Source organism: Clarias gariepinus, chromosome 20 (assembly GCF_024256425.1).
Source record: "Clarias gariepinus isolate MV-2021 ecotype Netherlands chromosome 20, CGAR_prim_01v2, whole genome shotgun sequence".
NCBI classification, from domain to species: Eukaryota; Metazoa; Chordata; class Actinopteri; order Siluriformes; family Clariidae; genus Clarias; species Clarias gariepinus.
The window spans coordinates 14,252,958-14,277,299 of NC_071119.1; the positions used below are offsets into that span (position 1 = coordinate 14,252,958).

At 41.3% G+C, this 24,342-nt stretch overlaps 1 protein-coding gene across 4 annotated transcripts in view; it reads right to left on the reverse strand.

Annotated features, from left to right (window-relative positions):
- Window positions 1–24,342, reverse strand: part of LOC128508598 (collagen alpha-1(XIX) chain-like) — a 249,937-nt gene that overhangs the window by 56,376 nt on the left and 169,219 nt on the right. For all 4 annotated transcript variants that reach the window (XM_053479992.1, XM_053479990.1, XM_053479991.1 and 1 more), the window contains exon 42: window positions 19,889–19,933. In XM_053479992.1, coding sequence (XP_053335967.1) covers window positions 19,889–19,933 — 45 coding nt within the window. The remainder of the gene's footprint in view (window positions 1–19,888; window positions 19,934–24,342) is intronic.

Genomic DNA, 24,342 nt, shown 5'->3' on the forward strand with positions numbered 1-24,342 from the left:
CGTTTTAAACAAAAGGCTGATGAACGTGTGCGATTTATCGATAAAAAAGCAGACCTAAGGAAATTAGACGTGCTGAGCTTCCGTTCATTGTAATGCGGACAAAAGGTCTAGGAACGAAACAGGTTTCATTATTTTACAAAATATGAATATATTCAATACATTTATAAATTACACTTAAAGTATCAAATCCAACTATTAAGTCTGATTTAATTGGTACCATAAAACATTTTGTTTCCATTTATGTTTTGCTTGCAAAATACATTTTAGGCAGAGATGTCTGCTTAGTCTTGTTAATTTGTTTTAAACCCCTCAATTCTAAAATTCAAAACTTCTGAAATTGATAACTTGACACCAATTGTGAATGAAAGGTAAGAAGAGGGATTACAGTAACTGGGGATTCTGTGGGTGTTCACCTCGGAGTGCGCTGTCGCGTTGTAATCAGCAAATAGACTAAAACAAAAACAAAATCATGTTTGCCTTAGCGTTGGAAACAATATTGTTTTAGGCTAACTTTATTTAAGATTATACACTTTTGTATTATTTGTTGTACTTCGCCTTTTTGCACACGTGCAGGCATTATTAAGTTTTAACAGAAAATAATAAATGAAGTTAATTATACAAAATATATAAATAATTGTGTTTGCTTTACATTATTAAAAAAATATTATTACCATATCATATATTTGTGTCTAATACTGTTTTATTTATATTTTACATTACACGCAGGTGGTAATTTACGTGCAATTATACTTTTACAATGTAACCTACAGTATAAGCATATTCATCTAACTGTGGTCATATGGTGGATCCTGAACCGTTGCCAGTAAAAAAAATAAACATAGGAAAAAAACATAGGGTTCAGAAGATTTCATTTGAATAACTGTCAGAGAGAAAAAGAAAAGAAAAGCCGTACCATCGCTGTGTTTACTACCTGATTCTGCTATCTCTTGTGTGTGTGTGTGTGTGTGTGTGTGTGTGTGTGTGTGTGTGTGTTTTGCAGAAACAACCAAGTGAAGCATTCTGAAAGTTGGAGAAGCTGATACAAAATAACCACAAGTCTGCTACAGGATACATCGGGTTCCCGCTTTTTCCCAGCTGTACGACATCTATTCGTGCCGTGCTGAGACAAGATCCAGCTATCCTCGCCACCACATCTCAAGAAGCTAATTTTGTCGATTACACACACAAAATTGTGATCTTTATAACTGTCCTTGTTTGCTTAATACGTGTCCTTGTTTACCAAGTAAGTGCTCTTGTTTACTTAGTTCCCACATGATGTTTTTAACCTTGATTGTATTTTTCTTCCGTTGTTTTTCCTTTCTTGGCCTAGGGTAGATGTATAGTATAAAATAGGTGTTTTGCCATTTATGTTTGGATTTCATTGCCCAGGCTGACTGATTGATGCATGCATGCAAATTAAAACCATCTTTTCCAGCTGAACCCTGGCTCTGAGTCTCCTGATTCCTTGATCATCTACAGTAATGCTCTGGTCAGATCCAGAAGATTAAATTTTTATTTGAGATAATTTTATTATTTATAAATATGATTCTTATTGTCTATATTATTTTCGAATATACTCCTTCAGAGCAAGCATTGTGTCAGAAGATTTTGTGGAATATTATTTTTTCTCATTAATGTACATACAGCACCCCATATTGACAGAAAAACACAATAGTTTACATTTTTGCAGATTTATTAAAAAAGAAAAACTAAAAAAATCACATGGGCCTAAGTATTCAGACCCTTTTCTGTGACACTTATATATTTAACTCAGGTGCTGTCCATTTCTTCTGATCATCCTTAGGATGGTTTTACACCTCCATTTGAGTCCAGCAAGGCACAGATCTGGTCTAGGTTACAAAAAAATTTCTGCTGCACTTAAGGATCTGAAGAGTACAGTGGTCTTCATAATCCTTAAATGGAAGACGTTTGGGATGACCAGAACCCTTCCTAGAGCTGGCCATCCAGCCAAACTGAGCTATCGGGGGAGAAGAGCCTTGGTGAGAGAGGTAAAGAAGAACCTAAAGTTCACTGTGGCTGAGCTTTTAGAGATGCATTCAGGAGATGAGAGAAAGTTGTAAAAAGTCATCACTGAAGCTGTCCACCAGTCGGGGCTTTATGGCAGAGTGGCCTGACGGAAGCCTCTTCTCAGTACAAGGCACATTAAAAAGCACATGAAGGACTCCAATATGGTGAAAAATAAGATTCTCTGGTCTGATGAGACCAAGATAGAACTTTTTGGCCATAATTCTAAGCGGTATGTGTGGAGAAAATCAGGCACTGCTCGTCACCTGTCCCAACAGAGAAGCATGGTGATGGCAGCATCATGTTGTGGGGGTATTTTTTAGCTGCAGGAACAGGACGACTCATTGCAATCGAGGGAAAGATGAATGCAGCCAAGTTCAGGAATATCCTAGACTAAAAACCTCCTCCAGAGTGCTCAGGACCTTAGACTAGGCCTTAGACAGAACTGGAGAGGAGGAATGGCAGAGGATACCCAAATCCAGGTGTGAAAAACTTGTTCCCAATACCAAAGAACTGGAGAGGAGGAATGGCAGAGAATACTCAAATCCAGGTGTGAAAAACTATGGCCAATACCAAAGAGCTGTTGCATCTTTCCCAAAAAGACTCATGGCTGTATTAAATCAAAAGGGCGCTTCTAATAAATACTGAGCAAAGGGTCTGAATTGTTAAAATGTCAACAATTCTGTGTTTTTTCGTCAATATGGGTTGCTGTGTGTAGGTTAATGAGAAAAAAAAAACTTAAATGATTTTAGCACATGGCTGCAATATCTCTTGTGTGGCTCCCCTTAAATTTTTCAAGTGAAAAATTTGAGGGGGCCTGAATACGTTCCGTACCCACTGTATATATAAATATATATACCTCAACTATGTAAGACAAAATAAGGAAAAAAAAATTCTTTATTTGCAAAGTATGGTGGAAAATAAGTATTTGGTCACCTACAAACAAACACATTTTCACAAAGAACAACTTCTTTTAAGAGGCTCCTCTGTCCTCTACTTGTTACCTGTATTAATGGCATCTGTTATCAGTAAAAAAGACACCTGTCCACAACTTCAAATAGTCACACTCCAAACTCCATTATGGCCAATACCAAAGAGCGCCGTAAGGGATTTAAATCCTGTGAGCCAGACGTGTCCCCCTGCTTAAGCCAGTACATGTCCAGGCCCGTCTGAAGTTTGCTAAAGAGCATTTGAAAATTACAGGCCTTTCCCATCTTTTTAAGTGTGAAAAAAAACTTAAACAATTGGTGACTGACTAAATATTTTTTGCCCCACTGTGTATAAATATACACACACAGTGAAACCTCGGATTGCGAGTAACGCAGTTTGTGAGTCTTCCGAAAGACGAGGAAAGATTTTTAATGAATTTTGTCTTGGGAAAACGAACAAGTCTTGGTTTACGAGTATCATGCATCACGCATGTGCTTTTTGTTTCGACGCCGTGCATCACATGATCACAACTCAGCCAACTTTTTTTCTTTCTTATGTGCTGTGGAATTGTGGGTAATTGTCTCCTCCTGCTGGGTCTTAGTGGCGTCTCTTACTGGTACAATCAACATCCGTGCACGCGTGTACTGTTTACTGTTCAAGGATTCAAGAATTCTTTAATGTCATACCAGCACACTTCCATGTTATGGTACGAAATTAGGACCCAGGTCCCGTTCAAGCCACATAGATAACAGAGGAATATAAATATGAGCATATATATGTATATACATGAATATAAATAAGAGCAGTCAGAGATATATTATGCAAGAATTAAGACATAAACTATACATAGTGTATTGCACATTTTCAGAAACTATATTGCACACTTTGTACATTGGACTTATAGGGTTATATTACACAAAAAATATAGAAATACATTGTAATTAAATACTATCCATAGTTAGCAGCTTGTGATTGTGTTTGATTGTGTTTAATGGGAGAGGACCTACAGAGCACAGCTAGAGTTCAAAAGTCTAATTGCCTTAGGGTAGAAGCTGTTTTTGAGCCTGGTGGTCTTGCATGAAGGCTCCTTAGCCTTCAGCCTGAGTAAAGAGGTTTAAATAGAGCACGTGCGTGAGTGAAGTCCTTAATAATGCGGAGGGCTCTTTCTTTGCACCTTGCAGTGTACAGTACAGTTCAGTGATAGAGGGGAGCTGGCTCCCCACTGTCCTCTGTGCAGCCCTAACTACTCTCTGCAGGGCTTTTCTCTTAGCTGCGGTGCTATTGCCATGCCACACAGTGATGTAGGAGCTGATGATCCATTTTACCACTTCTCAATAGAAACTCTTCAGAACCAGGCTTCCAAGCCCAGCTCGTTTTAGCTTCCTGAGGAAGTAGAGGCACTGGTGGGCCTTTTTAATCAGGCCCGGGGTGTTGACGCTCCAAGTTAAGTCCTTAGCTATGTGGATGCCCAGATACTTAAAGCTGAGGACCACTTTCACAGCAGCTCCATTAATGTGTAGGGGGAGAAGAGTTTGCTCGTCCTTTCCGAAGTCTACCACGATCTCTTTGGTCTTTTTTTACATTGATGCAGAGGTTATTTTCTCTACACCACTGTACCAGTTGTTCCACCTCCTCTCTGTAATAGGATTCATCATTGTCAGTGATGCGTCCCACTATTGCTGGAGTGTCTCGCTATGCAGTCATACGTCAATCGAGTGAACAAAAGGGGGCTCAGCAAGCAACCTTGAGGCGAGCCTTTGCTGAGGGTGATGTAGGGGGAGATGGTATAATGGATACTGACAGTTTGAGATCTGTTGGTCAGGAAGTCTAGGACCCAGTTCCCCACTGTAGGTTTTAAGCCAAAAGAGAAAAGCTTTAGAACTATTGTCTGTGGAGAGATGGTGTTAAAGGCAGAAAGGAAATCCTGGAAAAGCAGGCGGATGTAGGAGTTCTTATTCTCCAGGTGTGTAAGGGCTGTTTAATCACTGATGAGATGGCATCATCTGCAGAGCGATTTGCCTTGTACGCGTACTGATGGGGGTCCACAGTGGCATCGATGGAAGCTTTGATGTGGGTCATGACCAGCCTCTCAAAGCACTTCATGACTACTGGGGTTAAAGCTATGGGTAGGTAGTCATTCAGACAAGTCACTGTTGAACACTTAGGGACTGGAACAATGGTGGCAGTCTTCAGGCAGGTGGAAACAGACGCAGTTGACAGAGAGGTGTTAAATATGTCAGTTAACACTTCTGACAGCTGGTGAGCACAGTCCTTAAGTACCCTCCCTGGTATGATATCAGGGCCTGCAGCTTTACGGGGGTTTATTCTTTTTAGAATCCACTCCACGTCAGCTGTTGTTACTCTAAGGGGCGTGTCATCAGGAAGTGGTGGGAGCTTAGTACAGGGAGGAGGGTTGTCGTGTTCCTCAAAGGCTAGCAGGCATAAAATGAGTTTAGTGTATCTGGCAGGGAGGGGTCCCTAGGGCATTGTACATCTTTGGTGTTGTAGTCTGTGATGCACTTGATGCCCCTCCACATACTCCGCGGATCGTTGGAAGTAAGGTGACCCTGGATTTTCTGGGCGTATGTGGCTTTAGCCCTCACAATGCCTGCCGTCAGTTGTTTCCTCGCCATCTTTAGCGTTGATGCATCACCTGCCATAAATGCAGCATCCCTGGCTTTTATCAGCGCCTTTATTTCAGCATTCAGCCAGGGCTTCTGATCAGAAAAAGAGGTAATTGTCTTGGTGGTGGTTACATCATTAGCACATTTGGATATGAAGCCGAGGATGGAAGAAGTTTACTCATCTAGATCCCCTAAGTGGCTGCATCTTTGAAGATCTGCCAGTCAGTACACTAAAAGCAGTCCTGGAGCCCAAAGGCTGCATCACTGGGCCATACAGTAATTCTTTGTGTGTACTGTCCTCCTCATTGGGGGCGATAGGCTGGCGCCAGCAGAACGAAAACACTGTGACCATGTGTGTACGTAATACATATTGTATTTTGTGTCTATATGCGTGTGTATGTGCAAAGCAAGTTTCATTAAAAAAGGTTAAAAAAAATTATTTTCTTTCTCTGATCAAGGCTCTGCCTGCTCTTGCACATGCATCATTGGACACCGTGCATTCCCCCCATACACACACCTACACACAGACCCCTCCTACTTTTGCCTTCACACACACACACACACACACACACACACACACACCACCTACTTTTGCCTTCACAGACTAACAGACACAAACAATAAACACTGCCTTTTGCAAGGTGCATTTTTTGATTAAAAGGCTGATAAGCGTGAGTAAAGCGGTCGCGAATCAGGAAGTATAAGAGGAGTAAACAAACCACGATTCAATCAGTCATTGAGTTCAGCCCATGTCGGTTCTGGTTGTCCATCCATCGATTCGTGAGTACTCACGTTATTGGGTTTCGCTTTCTGATATTGAGGATGTGTTTATAGGACGCGGGTTAAATTTGTGTTTTTTCCTTGCTCCCCTTTTGTCCTTAGACTAAAACGCGTGGTTAAAGACGCGGCCTTCCGCCACGGCGGTCGCGGCTCCGCATCCCCCCACCCCCCCTTCTTCTGATGTTTTTTTCGCATTACCAGAGAAATGGAATGGCACGAACGGGAAGTGTAGTGTGTTCCTAACAGCGCTTAATCTGGTCTTTGAGTTTAATTCCACCAAATACTCCACCGATCGGCTACGCATTGCTCTCCTCATTTCGTTGCTAACTGGACAGGCAGCAGAGTGGGCCATGGCAGTGATTAAATCAGACTTGGACACCGCCCATTCATACAATGAATTTACACGCCAGCTTCGACTCACCTTCGAACACCCTGCGGGCGAGGTGGAGACCGACACCAAGCTCTTCGAACACCCTGCAGCAGGGTGGATTGTCCGTGAGTCGGATTTCAGAACCCTAGCTGTGCAGACATCTTGGGGAGATGCCGCGCTCCAGGCATCCTACTACGAGGGGCTGGTGTCACGCATAAAGGACGAGCTTGCCGGACGAGAGCTTGGAGGGTTTAATCCAGCTAGCTCTCCGCACTGACCAGTGCCTTCTCCCCCAAGGACATCGTCTTGGACAGGGGGCCCCAGTTCACCGCCCGGTTCTGGAAGGCCTTCTGCTGTCTGATCAATTCCACCTGCAGTCTGTCCTCCGGTTATTACCCCCAGACTAATGGTCAGACGGAACGGGTCAACCAACAACTGGAGCGCTACCTGAGGTGTTTTGTTTCGGATCGCCAGTGCTCCTGGGCCCGCTACCTCAAATGGGCCGAGCTGTCCCACAACCTCCACGTCTCTTCAGCCACCAACCTAAGTCCATTTGAGGTATGTTATGGTATGGTTTGACGTACCATTGGCCCAACAGTTGGTCTGTAGGTGTTGGCGGTTATGAAACCAAGCCAACCTCGCCATCCAACATGCCAATACCACCTACGTCGCCCAGCATCGCCGCCGACACTCTCCAGGACGATTGAATCCCGCAAACTATCTCCCAGGTTCATCGGTCCATACCGCATCACCCACCGGATAAACCCTGTCACCTACCGGCTCCAGCTGCCTGCGGCGCTCCGGATCCATCCAGTTTTCCACACCTCCCAACTAAAACACTTCACCACCTCTCCAATGAATCCACCCACCCCCCCTGCTCCTCCTCCCCGGATCATCGAGGGTGGTCCCGCTTACACTGTGCGCCGGATCCTTGACTCACGCGAGGAACGGTCTTGGGTCCCGGCCCGGTTCATTCTCGACCCTGAATTAATCCGAGACTACCGTCATCGGGTATCCTCCACCCAGGGGGGTACTGTCATGCACACTCAATCTGCGACCGGCACTAGGACCCCGAAGTAAAGCGGTCGCGAATCAGGAAGTATAAGAGAAGTAAACAAACCACGATTCAATGCTCAGTCATTGAGTTCAGCCCACGTCGGTTCTGGTTGTCCATCCATGGATTCGTGGGTACTCACTGGGTTTCGCTTTCTGATATTGAGTGTGTGTTTATAGGACGCGAGTTAAATTTGTGTTTTTCCCTTGCTCCCCTTTTGTGAGAGTCCTTAGACTAAAACTGGTTATCCTACCTACTCGCTTTCTTCCGCGTTTGGGTTCACCATCCATGCTACATTGGGCTAATCGCTAAAGCTAAGTCATCTGGTCGCCTAGGTTAGTTCATCCTGACAGCGTGTGTGCAGATACAGTAGTTGATCAATTGGGATGGTTATTACCGCCGCGCTCAGCGGCCAAAATAAATCAGTTGCATTGTAAAGTCATTCGTAAAATGGCCGCCAGGTGGCGCAAAGTGACATTTTCGCTCGTTGCAGTAAATACAATAGTGACTGTTATATAACTTATCTGTGTATCTGTTTATTGTTATTTAAGTTCGGGATTATTTTAGGTACTTCAAACAGATTGTTGGGTTGCTCATGTTGACTCATATGAGATGTAGTTTACAAATGAACACCTGGTTGGGTTATTTTGACCCAACAACTGGTTTATTCATTATTCTTTCGTTTCTCCAAATATCAGCCTGCAGAATGTTCGAAATATTACTGTTATTGTGTCACAGGTGTAGTTTTATGAGTTGTTTAGGCAGGAATGCATGTGTATACAGCTCAAAACCTCCATCAGTTATTAAAGATAGCGTCTATTTAGAAAAAATGCCCCGCGATTTCGAAACTTCAGGAAATCTCCCGGCGCTCTGCGCATAACACCGGGCCAACTCATGCCAGAAAGAATTTATAAACGGTTTCTAAACATGGGCTATTGGATTTTTACTTATAATATATATACAAAATAATATTTGTTAATTTAATTTAATTTAAATGAGGTTTGGGCTCAGGACTTCGATTCTGTATCGTGATTCTCCTCTTTAATTTACTCCATAGTCTAAATCAGCACTCATGAAGTTTTCCATGAAGTTTGATTATGGATGCATCGGGAAAACAGCAAGCAGACTGACTCTGACCATTTAAAAAAACGTTTGCGTTTATTTGCTGACGCGCTTAAGTTCACCAAAAACAATACAGAACAGCGCACCTTATTTGCTTTCAAAGCTTTACAAAATCATTAAGTTTTTCCGTTATTGTGAGTGCGCTTAAATAAAAGTTGAGTCTTATAAAGGCCATGTAGTCCTATATAGTTTTATTATATAGTTTTTGCACATTAATCTGACAACAGATTTTTCAGCCTGTCACGGCGTGCGCCCAAATCAATATCGCTCCTCGCTCACTAGTTAGGCGTCCTTCCCTTCAGACATGCGAAGCAGCGGGACCGCAGAATTACACATGACTGGTGAGCTATCGTTGCTATTGTTGCCCGGGCTTGCACCCCGCGCTATAAAATACTCGGCGTTTGTTGGGCTACAGTGGATTTTACTACGCTCTGTGTATGCAACACGCATGCAACAACGCGGAAGTGCGGCATGCAAGTGGGGCAAATGGAACGCGCCCCGGGAACTTTAAAGGAGCGAGAGGTGGGAGGGGCCGGGCCGGCCATCCGCGGAGAGCAGAGTCAGCGCGAGCGGACGAATGGCCATTGCACTCACACCGCGTAGTAAAATCCACTGTAACCCAACAAACCCTAAGTATTTTATAGCGCGGGGTGAAAGCCCAGGATCATAATAAGCCGTGCCTTTATTCCGTCATGTCATGTGGGCATTATAAGATTTGTATTGAAAACTTCTAACTAAAAAGTGGCAGCTGGCACGCCTAAAAATAGACGCAGGTTATTTTTTTTATAGTCTAAATAAAAACCCCCTGCTTTAATTTCCTAAAGTCTAATTGGCGCTCAACCGCACGCATAGTTTTCCCGAGCGCGAGGAATTTTTTGTGCTAAATAATAATTATGCAGTATAATAATTCCTATTAATCCTGGGTTGTTCTTTTAGTGTCACTATAGTGCTTTACAATGCCAGACAACATTCAAATACAAATTATTCACCCTCCCCAGGTGTGAATCGGCTGTTCTCACCTATACATTCAGAGGAACTGAAATGCACTTCTCTCCACTCTCCACTCTTGAATCTGAGGCTCTTCTGGAGACTTTCACTGATTTAAATTTGTGTAATTTTAATCTTCTGGATACTAGATTCTAAAGTTAACATTGTTGCCTTTTTAATCCTTGGAATGGAAGAACTTGAGATTTTCCTTATAATAGCGTAAATTGCATTGTTTTTAATCAGTCTATACACAATAATCTTCTTTGGTATTTTTATTTTAAAAAACGGGTATGGGGGTATCTTGTTTTATTAATCCTTGTGCCTGGTTTAGGTTTGGTATTTAGTGCGCATCTGTTATATTACAACTAAATACCTTTTATTGGGGGTTAAGTGACTGATGTGCCTAACATTTTTCAGCTGAGCCTTTGTTTCACTGAATAATCAACCACCGCGACACCCCTCTCTCTCTCACACACACACACACAGACACACACACACACACACACGGAGCCGACCAAATCATTAGCACCTCCCTCCCCCAGCACAGCCATTTACTTTCTATCCATTTACTTACATCTGAACTAAGTCGTTTGGGTAACATGGGTCGAACCCCTTACAAATCATAACAGTCTACTGCATTTCATTCTTATAATAACGCAAAAACACAAGCGGGGCTGAAAGACCGACATCTGCTGACGCAGTAGAACGTCCTAACACTGTTTTAATTTTATGGTTATTTATTTCAGTTGATAAATCTACTATAAATTTAAAGAACACAAAAAATAAGAAACAAAACCCTACACGCTTCTTTTCTAATTACAAGTGATAAAATCTAAAGGCTCACTGTGTTAACATTTATTGTGCTAAAATTTGATCCTAATAAGATTTGATTTAATTTGAATTCTAGAACAGTGGCAGCTGGAACACCTAAAATAGATGCAGGATTATTTTTTATAATCTAAATAAAAATGCTTTTTTAAATGTGGGCTATTGTTATTTACTTGCAATATTTGTTAATTTAATTTAAATGGGGTTTGGTCTCCGGAATGTTGAGCATCAGGAGCCTCTTCTTTACTTTCCTACGTAGAATCAGCGCTTAATCGCACGCATTAAGTTTTGTAAATTCGTTTAATGTTTAATAGTAAATAATGACCCCCGTTGCGCTGTACCTCCGCTGGGAAAACCTTATGAAATACAAGTTAAAGACAATTATGATGATCTGCCACGGCTTGCGTCTGTGATAAGCGTGCGCCCAAATCTACTATCGCTACTCGCTCACTCCGTAGGCTCCCTGAATAGGCAGCAAAGTGGACGAAGCCGCCTATTCGTGCTGGCTGGCGATAATTAACGTTAATATGATCTCGGGCTTGCTCCGCATTATAAAAGCAAGGCGCGGAGTTTTGTCCGAGGTCTGGGAAGTACGTGATGTGATGGAGAATATAAAAGAAGCATGTCAGTGGGGCGATGTGACGCGCCCCAGGGACTTTAAACAAGGACACTAGAATTCCGCCCTTTGATCTCCGCGCTGAGGACAGCGCGAGAAAGAGCTGCGCGAGCTCCCGCGGCATCTTCACTACCGCACCGTGCCCGCCCTCGCAGCCCCGCTGCCGAAGAGGAAAAGGCTGCGAGGACATTTGTTTTAGGTTTTTGCGTCAGCGAGGACTCGCGCCGGCAATCGACAGCGGGAGAAGCGCCGTCACGAGGGAGTGTGCAGGAGTTCTGCCACTCAGTTCTGCCACTCCGCGCACCAACACTTATCGTCAGCTGTGTGCCCGCATGCCAGTGTGGCACAGCCCCCGGAACTGCACATGCACAACCTTTATCCCATTCTTTCCATTCTTCTTCTTCAACACTTTCCTTCCCCATTTTACCTAAATAAATTTGCCCTTTTTCGTAAGACCTCGCCTCGTGTCCGTGCAACATGGGTCGAATCCGTTACAGATCATAACAGCCTACTGCATTTCATTCTTATAATAACGCAAAAACACAAGTGGGGCTGAATGACCAACATCAGCTGACGCAGTAGAACGTCCTGACAATGTTATAATTTTATGGTCATTTATTTCAGTTAATAAATCTACTATAAATTTAAAGAACACAAGATATAAGACGACACAAAACCCTACACGCGTCTTTTTATAATTACACGTGACAAAGGCTCACTGCATTAACATTTATTTTGTTTAAATTTTATCCTAATAAGATTTAATTTAATTTGAATTCTACATTTGTACTGTCATTTTAGTTCTGTGATTATAAATTTGTTGAACTACAATGTTTTACTTGATTTTATCCGCTACTACGTGCAGTTCTAAAACTCCGTGTCTCATTAATCCAGCAGAGAATGAACTAAGGCATGAGGCATCAGTCTGTAGTTATATAGCGCCACTCAGCGGTAAAAGCCAGCAAACGCACAAAGCCAAACGGTACCGCCGAGCGCGGCGACGGTAGGACCTACATTCTGATTGAGTAACCACTGTATGAGCAGATTTATCGATAAAACTGCAGACATAAAATGCAACAAACAAACAAAAATATATGCTACTCGCTGAATACAACACAACAGCATGCAGAATCCCCGGGCTTTGACTGCGCTTTCTCCATTTATTAGTAGTGCACTTAAAAAATGCTGGGTTTCTGTAAACACATCATTGGGTTGTTTATGCTGGGTCAAAATTTTGTCTAATTTTGGGTACTTTAATCACACTGTTGGGTTGCTTTTGCTACGAATACTAAAAGTGCTGTATGATTAAACTTAATGCAAAAAATGGAAAAATAAATGTCTCCCTAGACCTTTTGTCTGCATTACAATGAACTGTAGCTCAGCACGTCTTCTTTTCTTGTTTGAATCTGAAATATTTAAGTAAAATATATTTTGCATATAGGCCAAAATAATCATTTTTATTTATGGACAGGTGTAGTGTGTTTTATCTAGGTTTTAAAACACAATGTTTTCAAAAATGTTATCTCCAGGATGTTTAGCCTATTTTCTCTTTAGTCTAATCAGAGCTCTACCGCCCACTTGAGTGTAATTCATAAATTATGTTTATAATAATGAAATGAGATGCCCTAAAGCCGTGCTTTAAAATTCAACTAAAATTAATTTTAAATTAGTGTGGAAAAACCCGTGGCTTGCACTTTTACTTTACATTTAAGTTCAATCAAATAAACACAACATACGACAAATATATCATCTTAAAAAGCTTTTATTTTTTGGGTATTAAATGCAGTGTTAAGTTACATTCCAGTGTGTCCACCTTGATTTTTAACCACGACTGGAAGAACTTTAAACAACCTATTTATGTATTTATTACATGCCTCTTCTGTAAGTATCTAAAGCCAGAATTTATTAATGGCAGCAAATAAATCTGATTTTGTAGTTGGTTTTGCTTCTTTTTAAATATAGTCTTCCAGAGCATGCCACACCATTTCAATGGGATTGTCAGGAGATTCGGCGGGTGTCTTCACTCAGTTAATTCCCTCTTCAGCTATCACCTTTCTTGCAGCAGTGTGCTTCAGGTCATTTTCACGGTGCTGAATACTGAAGTTTTCCTTAACGTATGGAGCAGCAGTTCCTTTTATAATCGCCTCTTAGAAGAAAGACCTGTCCATTATTCCTTCAAAGATGGCAATAGGTCCTGGTCCAAGTCTCGAAATGGCTCCCCAAACATGAATTTTTACAGGATTTTTCGGCTTGGGTTTGAACACCTTTCTTCCTGTTTTTTTATGAAATTACATTGTGGCAAAGCAATCCAAAGCCACCGTAGTTTCATCAGTAAAAATGACGTTGTGAAATTTTTTCTCTTCGTTAATCAATGTTTGAGATTGTTTCTCCTAAATATATGTCCACAAATACTTAGACAACATACACTTATCAACATACACTTCAACAATTATCAAGAATTATATTTCATGTGAATGTCACACTCCATGCACACACACCTATGAGACGCGCACAAACACACAAAATCTCTGTGCATACACACCTACAGTATAAGACGCGCGCGCAGACACACACAAACTCTCCGTGCACATGTAATTTCTGCTGCTAACATCTCTCCGTGCAGGGAACAACTGAACAACAGGTCTTCACTACATAATACACCTGGCCATAAATAAAAATGAATATTTAGGCCTAAAAAGGATGCTTTAAAGTTAATCTAAAATTCATTCATTGGTGTGTGTAAACTCACGGCTAAGACTTAACAAAAGGCAGCATTTCGATTAATCGATAAAAATGCAGACATATCCCCCGCCTGAAATAAAACAAACACAAATATATAGGCTACTCGCTAGATAAACGTTGGCTTTTCCAACTCGCCAGCACGCTCCGATGTGAGCTGATTAATATAATATAACATATTTTTGCTGTGTAGTTTATTTTTTCTGCACATAAAAATTTCATTTTAATAAATGTTTCATAGTGCTCCAGATGGCCAGTCCTCCACTGCTCAAGACTTTTAAGACAACCTACCAGGATTGTTTATTCTCCAGAGAAAGCATAATACATACAGTAAATAAGTACATAATAGTACAGTCCATACAGTAAATAAAAAGGAAAGTATTAAATTCAAATATTAAGTCTGATTTAATTGCTATCATTAATATTTTTTTTTAAACTGGTTTCGCTAATGGGGGAATTTGCAGAATTGAGGGGCTTAAAATGATTTTTAACAAGACCAAGCAGACCTACATAAGAGGTGAGAAGAGGGATTACAGTAACCAAGCGTATGAGGCGCTGTATAGGGCTTACAGTAAATTAAACTTCACTCATGCACACACACATGAAACACTTGCATACACATATATGAAACATCCAGAGCCACCGTGTACAGGCGTGTGCAGGACATGGGCTACAGGTGCCGCATTCCCCAGGTCAAGCCACTTTTGAACCAAAAACAGCGGCAGAAGCGCCTGACCTGGTCTACAGAGAAGCAGCACTGGACTGTTGCTCAGTGGTCCAAAGTACTTTTTTCGGGTGAAAGCAAATTTTGCATGTCATTCGGAAATCAAGGTGCCAGAGTCTGGAGGAAGACTGGGGAGAGGGAAATGCCAAAATGCCTGAAGTCCAGAGTCAAGTACCCACAGTCAGTGATGGTCTGGGGTGCCATGTCAGCTGGTGTTGGTCCACTGTGTTTTATCAACTACTCTCCTTGTTTTAATCTGTAGAGTAGAATAAATTTTGGGTATATGCTTAAATATTCCTTTTTATTTATGGACAGGTGTATTATGTTTGATCTGTATAATTGCGAGAGGCGATGACTTTCTGGTGGAGTATGTCTGCATTTTTAATAAATAAATTAAAAGTTTGATTCCGCTCAACATTTACCAGAACTGGGTAGGTTTGGTGAACTATGATGGTTCCAGGGGAAAAACGCACTGCTCTCCAATCTGCATCAAGCAATTTCTGATGATGTTGCTAGGAAATTCCACCCCACAGCCCGCAACAAAAAGCAAATAAAAGAAAGAATTAACAAGCTTCTTAGAAAGAAAAAAACGAGTTTTCCTCTTTAATAAAAAGCATACTACACACACTTATTATATTATAATAAGTAGTACATGCATGCACGGATGATGACTATATGGATGACACATGTGCACTGAAACTAATGCCAAACGCATCTTTTCGAACTGCTCACTTATGCACCCACTTGGAGGATACTATCCGCTCCTTCTGCTTGTGTGAGCTCACAGACGCCTGTGATTGAGCCGCAATTGATGCGAGAGTGCCTCTCATCCTACCTCATTGATACCTCATTTCCACTAAACTGGTGCTGGTTCCAGGTCCCGCATTTACACTAGACAGGAGCTCAGCGGGAGCTGCATGATATGTCACAGGCCACGCCCACTAAACAGAAATGACCATGGCCGAAGTCAGTTTACTGGTTATTCTCCAAACTAGTATGAAAATGTATTTCAGTATCCAAAAGCAGTTTATTCGACGTGTTATAACCGCTGAAAGTCTTTCTTCATTTTTTTTTTAGCTTATACACTATTTGGTCGGTTGTTCGTGTGAAGCCTGCGACTATTAGTTCTTCTCTTATTTCCTCATACACTTTTTTTTTCCTTAAAGCACTTTCCAATTTCTGCTAAATCTCATTAACGGACTTTGGGTCTCCGCCTTTTTTTTAAACGCTCCCTATAACTCCGCCCACCGCTCGTGACGTCATAGGTTCTCGCAACTAGACCAGCATTGTTTAGGGCACTGGCACCAATTTTTTTTCCTGTGGAAAAGCGCAGCACTGGTTCCAAAATTGGGAACCGGCACGGGAACCAGAGCAGTGGAAAAGGGTTATGAGAGAGCTTGAGCAACTAGCTCTCTCCAGGTCCCCGGCTGCGAGAGGCTGCAGCATCACCCAAGAATCTAACACGATCTCCGAAAGATAGGGTGAGCACTTTACCCCTGCACCACTTGGGGGTCTATAGAAATATTTTTTAATGTACAGTACATCGAAATTTTATTTCTGTTAAGTTTCATTTGAACAATATTCATTGTTAAAAGCACTATACAAAAGACAATTGAACTGAATTAAATTGAATACCCAATACAACACCCAATACCCAAACACAACCCAATACAATTGTAAACAGGCCGATGAACCTTGGCAAGAGTTTCTTAGAGGTGGTCTTGAGGGGCTGATGCAATATCTGGGAGCTGGTAACCGGTAGTGTTGGTCTGGCACTGGAAGGTGCTAAGAGTGCATTGCAATTGGAAGCAAGCCTGCCAAGTCCTTCTGCAGCAACAGACAAAGGCTTGGGCAGAAGGAGCCTCCTCCTCCTGAGTGGGAAATAACGGTGGCTTATAACCAAGGCAGCAATGAACCGGGGAAATTCCTGTAGAGGAGGTGGGAAGAAAGCACCTCAAGAAGGCTGCATCCCGAGAGGCCATGCACCTTAATGACTTCTTGAGTTCCTGGTTCATGCATTTCGTTTGGCCGTTAGTCTGGGGGTGGAAACCAGATGAAAGTTGTTGTCTGGTTATCTTATTCCTTGAGCAGATGTCACGAGGCCATGCAGTTCTTGACATCCTCCTTAATAATTGGCCACCAGAAATGTTGACGCTGGAGTGAGAGTTTACATGTCACCCCAGGGTGGCATGACAATCTGGAGCTGTGGGCCCAGTCTAATACTTAGTGTCACATTGAAGCTGGGATGAAGAGCATATTGGTTAGAAAGTTACTTGGGCCAGGTTCCTGTTTGAGGGTCTGCTGGACCAGGTTCTCCTCTCGTAATGACCACAAGACAATGAGGAAGCAGGGAGGAAAAAAGGGACCATCCTGCCTGGGATGAAGTAAGTCTGTTGGCTGTCTTTAAATACTCTAGGTTCTTGTGGTCTGTCCAGACAAGAAAGGAGTATTCTGCTCCTTCCAACCAGGTACTCATAATGGCCAGTGGGGGTATGGAAGGCAGTCCTCCACTTATGCCTTCTCGTATTCTGACTAGGTTGTAGGCATTTCTCAGGTCTAGTTTGGTGAACATATGGGTGTCCTGGAGCAGTTTGAAGGTGGATAACATCTGCGGTAGAGCGTAGCAGTTCTTGACTGGGACTAGATTGGGGATCTCCTCTTGGAACATGAACAAGGTCAAACCCATGGTGGCAGAATGTAGGCATGATGAGAGACAAGTGGGGCTTCAATTAGAAATGCTTCTTTTCAGACAGTCAGTGTGAGGGTTATGCATTCTTAGCCATGGGAGGCCCAGGACGATGGCTGCATGAGCATTTCGGACAGTGATGGTCACCTTTAAATTGCAGGGAAATGGGGGCAGTTCGGAGGAGATCAGGTTTCGGTCGGCCCTGGAGTCCACTAAGTGACATAGGATCGATTGTCAGAGTTCATGGTTACGATGAACAGAACAGATGCGAGATAAAGAGTGTCTAAAGGGCTATATATACACATACCTGACTAAAGCTACAGGTATAGACACTCAAAAAACAGATACAGAGCTGCACTTTGGAAAATGAAGTCCAACCATGAACGTACTCTCTGTTCGCAAGATGGATTTAAGAAGCAATGACATAACCCCCCAAAAGGCATCTCAGGCTGTCCCATGCACCTCCATCTCAAGCAGAACGAGTTATCTTTTCGTGCTCTGCTTCTTTCGTAAGCGCAGCAGGCAGTCCAAAGCTTGCACATTGTGGCATATATTCACCAGTATAGCAAGCTCCTCTGCTCACTGCTGGATGGCACACATCGACACTCGGTCTGGGGTTCCTAATCTCCTGAACCCCCCTTTCGGGTTTTTTTATTATAGTGGCAACAAAAAAAGGAAAATAAAAAATAGCACAGGATACCAGATCAGGAAATTATAACAAAACAGATGTGAAACAAGAAGTGACTAAACTCAATACATACATTACATACATACATACATACCACCTAAACAAGCTACAAGGAACTCAAAAAGAAAACACAGGGTGCACTCTGGAAAATGTAGTCCAACCATGAACGGAGTAATATGATTGAGCAAAAATAATGAAACCGGACAGTCACTACTGACATAAAACTAAATTAAAACAACACTACTGACTATTACGAACTATTACAGAGGTGTTAACAATTTGAGAATGAAGTGAAGAGGAATAATATTCATGTAATTTTGTGAAATTAACACCCATTTTCAGCTGTTTGAAGGCATCAATTACATGCAAAAGTTGCACGCAAATGCACCTACTGTAACATTATACAGTGGCAGTAGTATAATGTTACAATTTATACAAAAAGAAAATACATGTCAGTATTTACAGTGACATTAACATTTACTTTGCAGTTAATCATGTAAGACTTTTAATAATTATAATATTCATATTTTTACCAAAGGCTAATAAACATGGTTAAGAGAAAAGGGAGAAAGAGAAAGAAAATTTACAATTATACAGCACAATCCCACTTTTTATTTTAAGCCATGAAGGGTAAGGTATATGTGCAGTGGAGAAGACGTGAGCATGTGCACGCAAAACCATGCCCTCATTTTTAGAATATTACTCCATGCTTTTCTGAAAAGTTGGCAGCTATGACATGTATTTTAGGAATAAAAATTTTATGGTAATTTGTCATCAGAGTTTATTATGAAATTAACAGGAATGATAGAACACCAAACATTTAAGATTTTAGATATCACTTTAATTAATTTTGTTATTAGTTAATTTTGTCCTACATTTAATACTACATTTAATAAGCTGAAAATAGGACAGGAGGCAATAAAAATGATAAATGATTGCATAAATGTGCTTAAAAATCAATAATTACTCAATAATGGCCCCTATGAATGTATACCAAGGAATAAACTAGGCGTTAATTTTGGAAAGGGGCAGCCAGATTTTTTTTACCATGCTCCAATTTTCCTCCTGACATTAACAATGCTGATGAACAGGTCAGATTTCATACAGAGCCCAAAAGAGGCTGTAAGCAGCCGTTACCGAGTTCCCCAGAGGTCGTTACAAATTTGCATCAGTGTAGATTCGGGATCTAGTAGATGCAAAGCAGTGGAATCGGGGTATAAGATAAAAGCAACAAAAAAGGAAACAGTACATAAATTCGAATTCCGAGACCCTTGATAAGCACAAGAAAAAATGGCATTATAAAAAACACAAACGACAGACAAGTGCAAACATGCACATATAATGATGATTATAATGATACTTTTGTTTTCTTAGAGGTGAGTATTAATTATGTTTTTTTGTGTAGTGCTTTTGGTCTACTGATCTACTGACCTGATCTACTGTGTGGTCATTAATAAAAGATCATCATATTTTTTCATTACTAAAATTGCTGTGGTTAAAAATATTCAATATTAAATATTGACAAAATAATCATTATCATAAGGTTCTTTAGAGTAATTAGCTGCCAAATAAAATGTTTTATTTAATTAAATTTTTATTTGGTTATGCTATAGCAAGATAATGTTATTATTATTGTTGTTGTTGTTGTATAATATAACCTTCACTAATCATTGTTTGCAATGGCTTCCAAACACTGAGATCCTGATTAAACTTACAGGAGGTCCAGGAGGTCCAGGTCCGCCTGGTGAACCCTTGCTCCCCTACAAAACACATGCAAATAAAATTTAGCATAGCCACAAAATGTTGCAAAATACATATAGTACATATTGTAGTATACATATCAAATTCTGTCTTAACAATTTAAAAAAAGAATCTGATATCTTAAAATCTTATTAACAAAGATTATTAAATTAGGTAAAGTACAGGCGTGCCGGCACGGTTGTCCATTAGTTATTTGCAATTTAATCATAGATGGTTTTGGACTTTCTATACTGGAAAGTAAAAAAAATATGCTGAATTTATATGTTTTCCATGTAATGGTCTCATTGTGTACAGGTGTGCCCAATATTGGGGCCAATCCCAAAAGACAACCTTTTTTAATGTGGCATCAATTTCAACTTTTTTGTGGGTATAAAAAGCTAGTATTGTCAGTAAGTCATTCCAAGTTCATCATTGAAACAGCCATGAACACACGGCATCACTTAACGGACGAGCAGCGCCACCTGCCCATGGCGCGCCATCGTGTTGTTGGCAGGCAGTCAGATGTTGCTTGTGAACTTGGTGTGTCTCAAAGTGCAATTAGCAGACTTGCATCTAGATGCAGAACTACTGGCAGAGTTCATGAAAGACCCAGGAGTGGAGCCCCACAAGTGACAGACCGCAACGATGACCAGTACCTAAGGACATATGCACTCAGACTTCGTTATGCAACTGCCACACAGCTGCAGGCTTGTTTACGAGATGCGAGGGGTACTAGGGTTTCCAGACAAACCATTCACAACTTTTTTTCCTTCACGGAGGCCATTGTTGCAGTATGGTTACTAAAGAACTGGCACTACACTAGGACAAAAAATTTAAAAAATGCCTTATGTGCGCACGCACGCACGCACGCACGCACGCACGCACGCACGCACACACACACACACACTCCTCTAAACAGATTAATCTTCCACAATGCTAAAGTCTTTAATTTTTTTTCTTAGGGGCTGTTGTTGCAGTACAGTTACAAAAAACAGTCACTACACTGAGACACACAAAAAAAAAAGCTTTACATGCGCACAGATGTTGACCATACAAGTGACGCACGTGCACTGAGACTGAGCCTGGGAGATGATTACCCACAATCCCACAGCGCAAAAGAGAGAAGAAAAATGTGTGATTACGTGACACTCATTTACCAAGTTCAAATCTATTACAAAATCTTGCTTATCTTGCAATAAGCTTGCAGACCAAGTTACTCACATGTCACTCATGTTGCACTCGCATGTTTCACTGTACAGTGATGTTTAAAGTGTGGCGATAAGTACTTACATGCAGCAAAAATATATATAGATACAGTATATATTTATTAATGTAGCTTTACTTGCTATATATTATTTGTTTTATTTGTGATAGTCAACCTATGTTAAGAATAATTAATTCCTCACTCAGCATTGGGTATGTTTCAAAATCTTTTAAATTAGCAATTATTAAACTGATAATTAAGAAACCTGATCTCGACCCCTGTCAGCTGTCCAATTACAGGCCGATATCAAACCTCCCCTTTATCTCTAAGATTTTGGAAAAGATAGTAGCGGAGCCGCTATGCTCATATCTACATAAAAATAGCATACATGAACTTTATCAGTCAGGATTTGGGGCTCATCACAGCACAGAGACACTACTTGTTAAAGTAAATGACCTCCTATTAACCTCTGATCAGGGTTGTGCAACTATGCTTGTATTACCCAACCTTGGTGCAGCTTTTGACACCATTGATCAGAGTATCCTTCTTTACAGATTAGAAAATGTAGTAGGAACTAAGAGTACAATTTGACCGATGGTGATTATTTTGCATGTTCTCTAGAGGAGTTTGGTGTTCCACAGGGTTCAGTTTTAAGCCTACTGCTTTTTCCCCTCTACATGCTACCTCTGGGCAACATAATTCGTAAGCATGGTATTAGTTTTCATTGTTTTCCTGACGACACAGTTATATGTCTCAGCAAAACCAGATGAGAAAAAACAGCTTACTGAAGTTGAGCAATGTGTGCAGGACATAAGAGATTGGGTGCTAATTAACGGCCTTCTGCTTAATCCTGATAAGACAGAAGTTCTAGTCATAGGACCACATGCAGCTAGAAGTAAGATTTTAGATCACACTGTAACTTTAGATGGCCTTTCTGTTCCATCAAGTGCAACAGTATAAGGCCTCGGTAGATTCCAGCTTTTTATTTGAAGCTCATGTAGACAGTATTACCAGGATAGCATTCTTTCACCTCAGAAATATTGCCAAAATAAAAAATATATTGTCGCTAAACGATGCAGAAAAACTAGTTCATGCTGACAGCAGCATGGAACACTTTCAATATTTGGGCTATGCTGAGATCACTGGGGGGGTCAGGGCTCATTCTAAATCCAAAAAGGTGTGTGCAATTGGGTAGGAGGAAGTATCTTTGTTTTTTCACTTGGGGAAGATGTGTTCCCAAATTGATAAAACTGGAGCAGTAATGGCCTACTTAAGACCTAAGACCCAAACAAGAGTAAGGAATTTCCTGGGGCTGGCTGGCTATAATGAAAGGTTTATTTTTATTTTTCAGACATAACTAACCTGAGGAGGCACCAAAAACACTCCAGTGGACAAAACTGTGCAAACAGGCTTTAACATAGGTAAAAGCTATTTTGTAAGGGGGTCATTGTAGAATACAGTGCAGTACATCATCCACAATCTGTCTGTGAGAGAGAAGTGCAACACCACTGAAGAAGAGTGACTGGTCATCAAGTAAGCAGTCCTCTTTTTCAATACTGGGGCACTCTTCCACCCTCTGTTTGGATCCCGATGTGCTCCAGGAATTCATTGCATCCTTCGTGTTCAAGTTTAACTTTAAGGTGTTCAACAGGTCAGGTGCATAGCTGGTTGTGGCAGGTTTTTTTACTTGTTCAGGGGAGCCAACCCTACCAATGAGTCATGCATGTGTGTGCGTGTTTGAGCATGAGAATAATTGAACAGGATGATTTTCACATCATTCTGAAGCAAAAACTCTAGGCTACAAGATCCAGTTTACAAAAGTCTTATAGACCAATGTTGCAAATGTGTTTTATAGCCTTATTTCAGTTAATTTTTACTTTTATCAAATTCAAATTCAAATCAAATTCAAATTTTATTTGTCACATACACAAACATACACAGTATGAAATGTAGTGAAATGCTTATACGACTGCCATTGACCCTAAAAGAGAATTAAATTTTACAAATAAGAAATAAATATGAATAAAAGAAATACGATAGAAATTAAATAAAAAATTAAATGAAACTAGGAAGAATAGAACTAAAAATAAAAATAGAAATGTGCTAGGAAAAAATAGAACTAAAAATAAAAATAGAAATAGAAATATGATGTACAAAATAGAAATATACTGTGCAAATTGAAATATACTGTACGGTGTGTGCAAATATGCATAGAACAAAGTGTCTTAGTGCAGAGGTTATTAAAGTGTCTTTGTGCACTGGTCCAGGATGTAAAGATAAACTGTAAAATGTAGTGTAGTTGTGAAGGTAGGTGTGCAAAGTTATTAAAGTGTCTTTGTGCAATGGTCCAGGATGTAACGTACGACATGTAGTGTATATATGAAGGAAGGTGAGCGTGTAATTGTCCATAGTGTTCATGGATGTAAGAAGATTGATAGATTTGACCAATTATGAAAGATTGTGTTAGATCTGCATAGTGGTGTGGTTGTGGTTGAGAGACCTTATCGCCTGCGGGAAGAAGCTCCTCCTCAGTCTCTCTGTGTTGGCCTTCAAGGAGCGGAATCGCTTCCCAGACCGCAACAGAGTAAACAGTCCGTTATTGGGGTGGCTGAGGTCCTTCACGATCTTCCTGGCCTTGGTCAAGCACCGCTTGCTGTAAATCGATTGCAGGTCAGGGAGCTCGATGCGGATGATGCGCTCAGCTGATCGCACCACCCTCTGTAGAGCTCGTCTGTCCTGCATGGTGCTGTTCCCGAACCAGGTCGTGATATTTCCCGTCAGGATGCTCTCTATGGTGCAGGAGTAGAAATTCCTGAGCACCTTGGAGGGCAGTCTATAGTCTCTCAAGCGTCTGAGGTGGAAGAGACGCTGCCGGGCCTTTTTTACCACGGTGTTGATGTGACAGGACCATGCCAGGTCCTGCGTGATGTGAACACCGAGGTATCTGAAGCTGTCCACTCTCTCCACTGGGCTCCTGTTGATGACGGGGGTCTGGTAGTTCCTCACCTGCTTTGTACTAAAGTCCACTATCAGCTCCTTTGTCTTACTGACGTTCAGGAGGAGATTGTTTCTCTGGCACCAGTTCTCCAGATTTCCAACCTCCTCCAGGTAGGCCGTCTCATCGTTGTTCGTGATCAGGCCCACCACAACAGTGTCGTCAGCAAACTTGATGATGGTGGTTGAGCTGGTAGTGGCCACGCAGTCGTGGGTGTACAGAGAGTACAG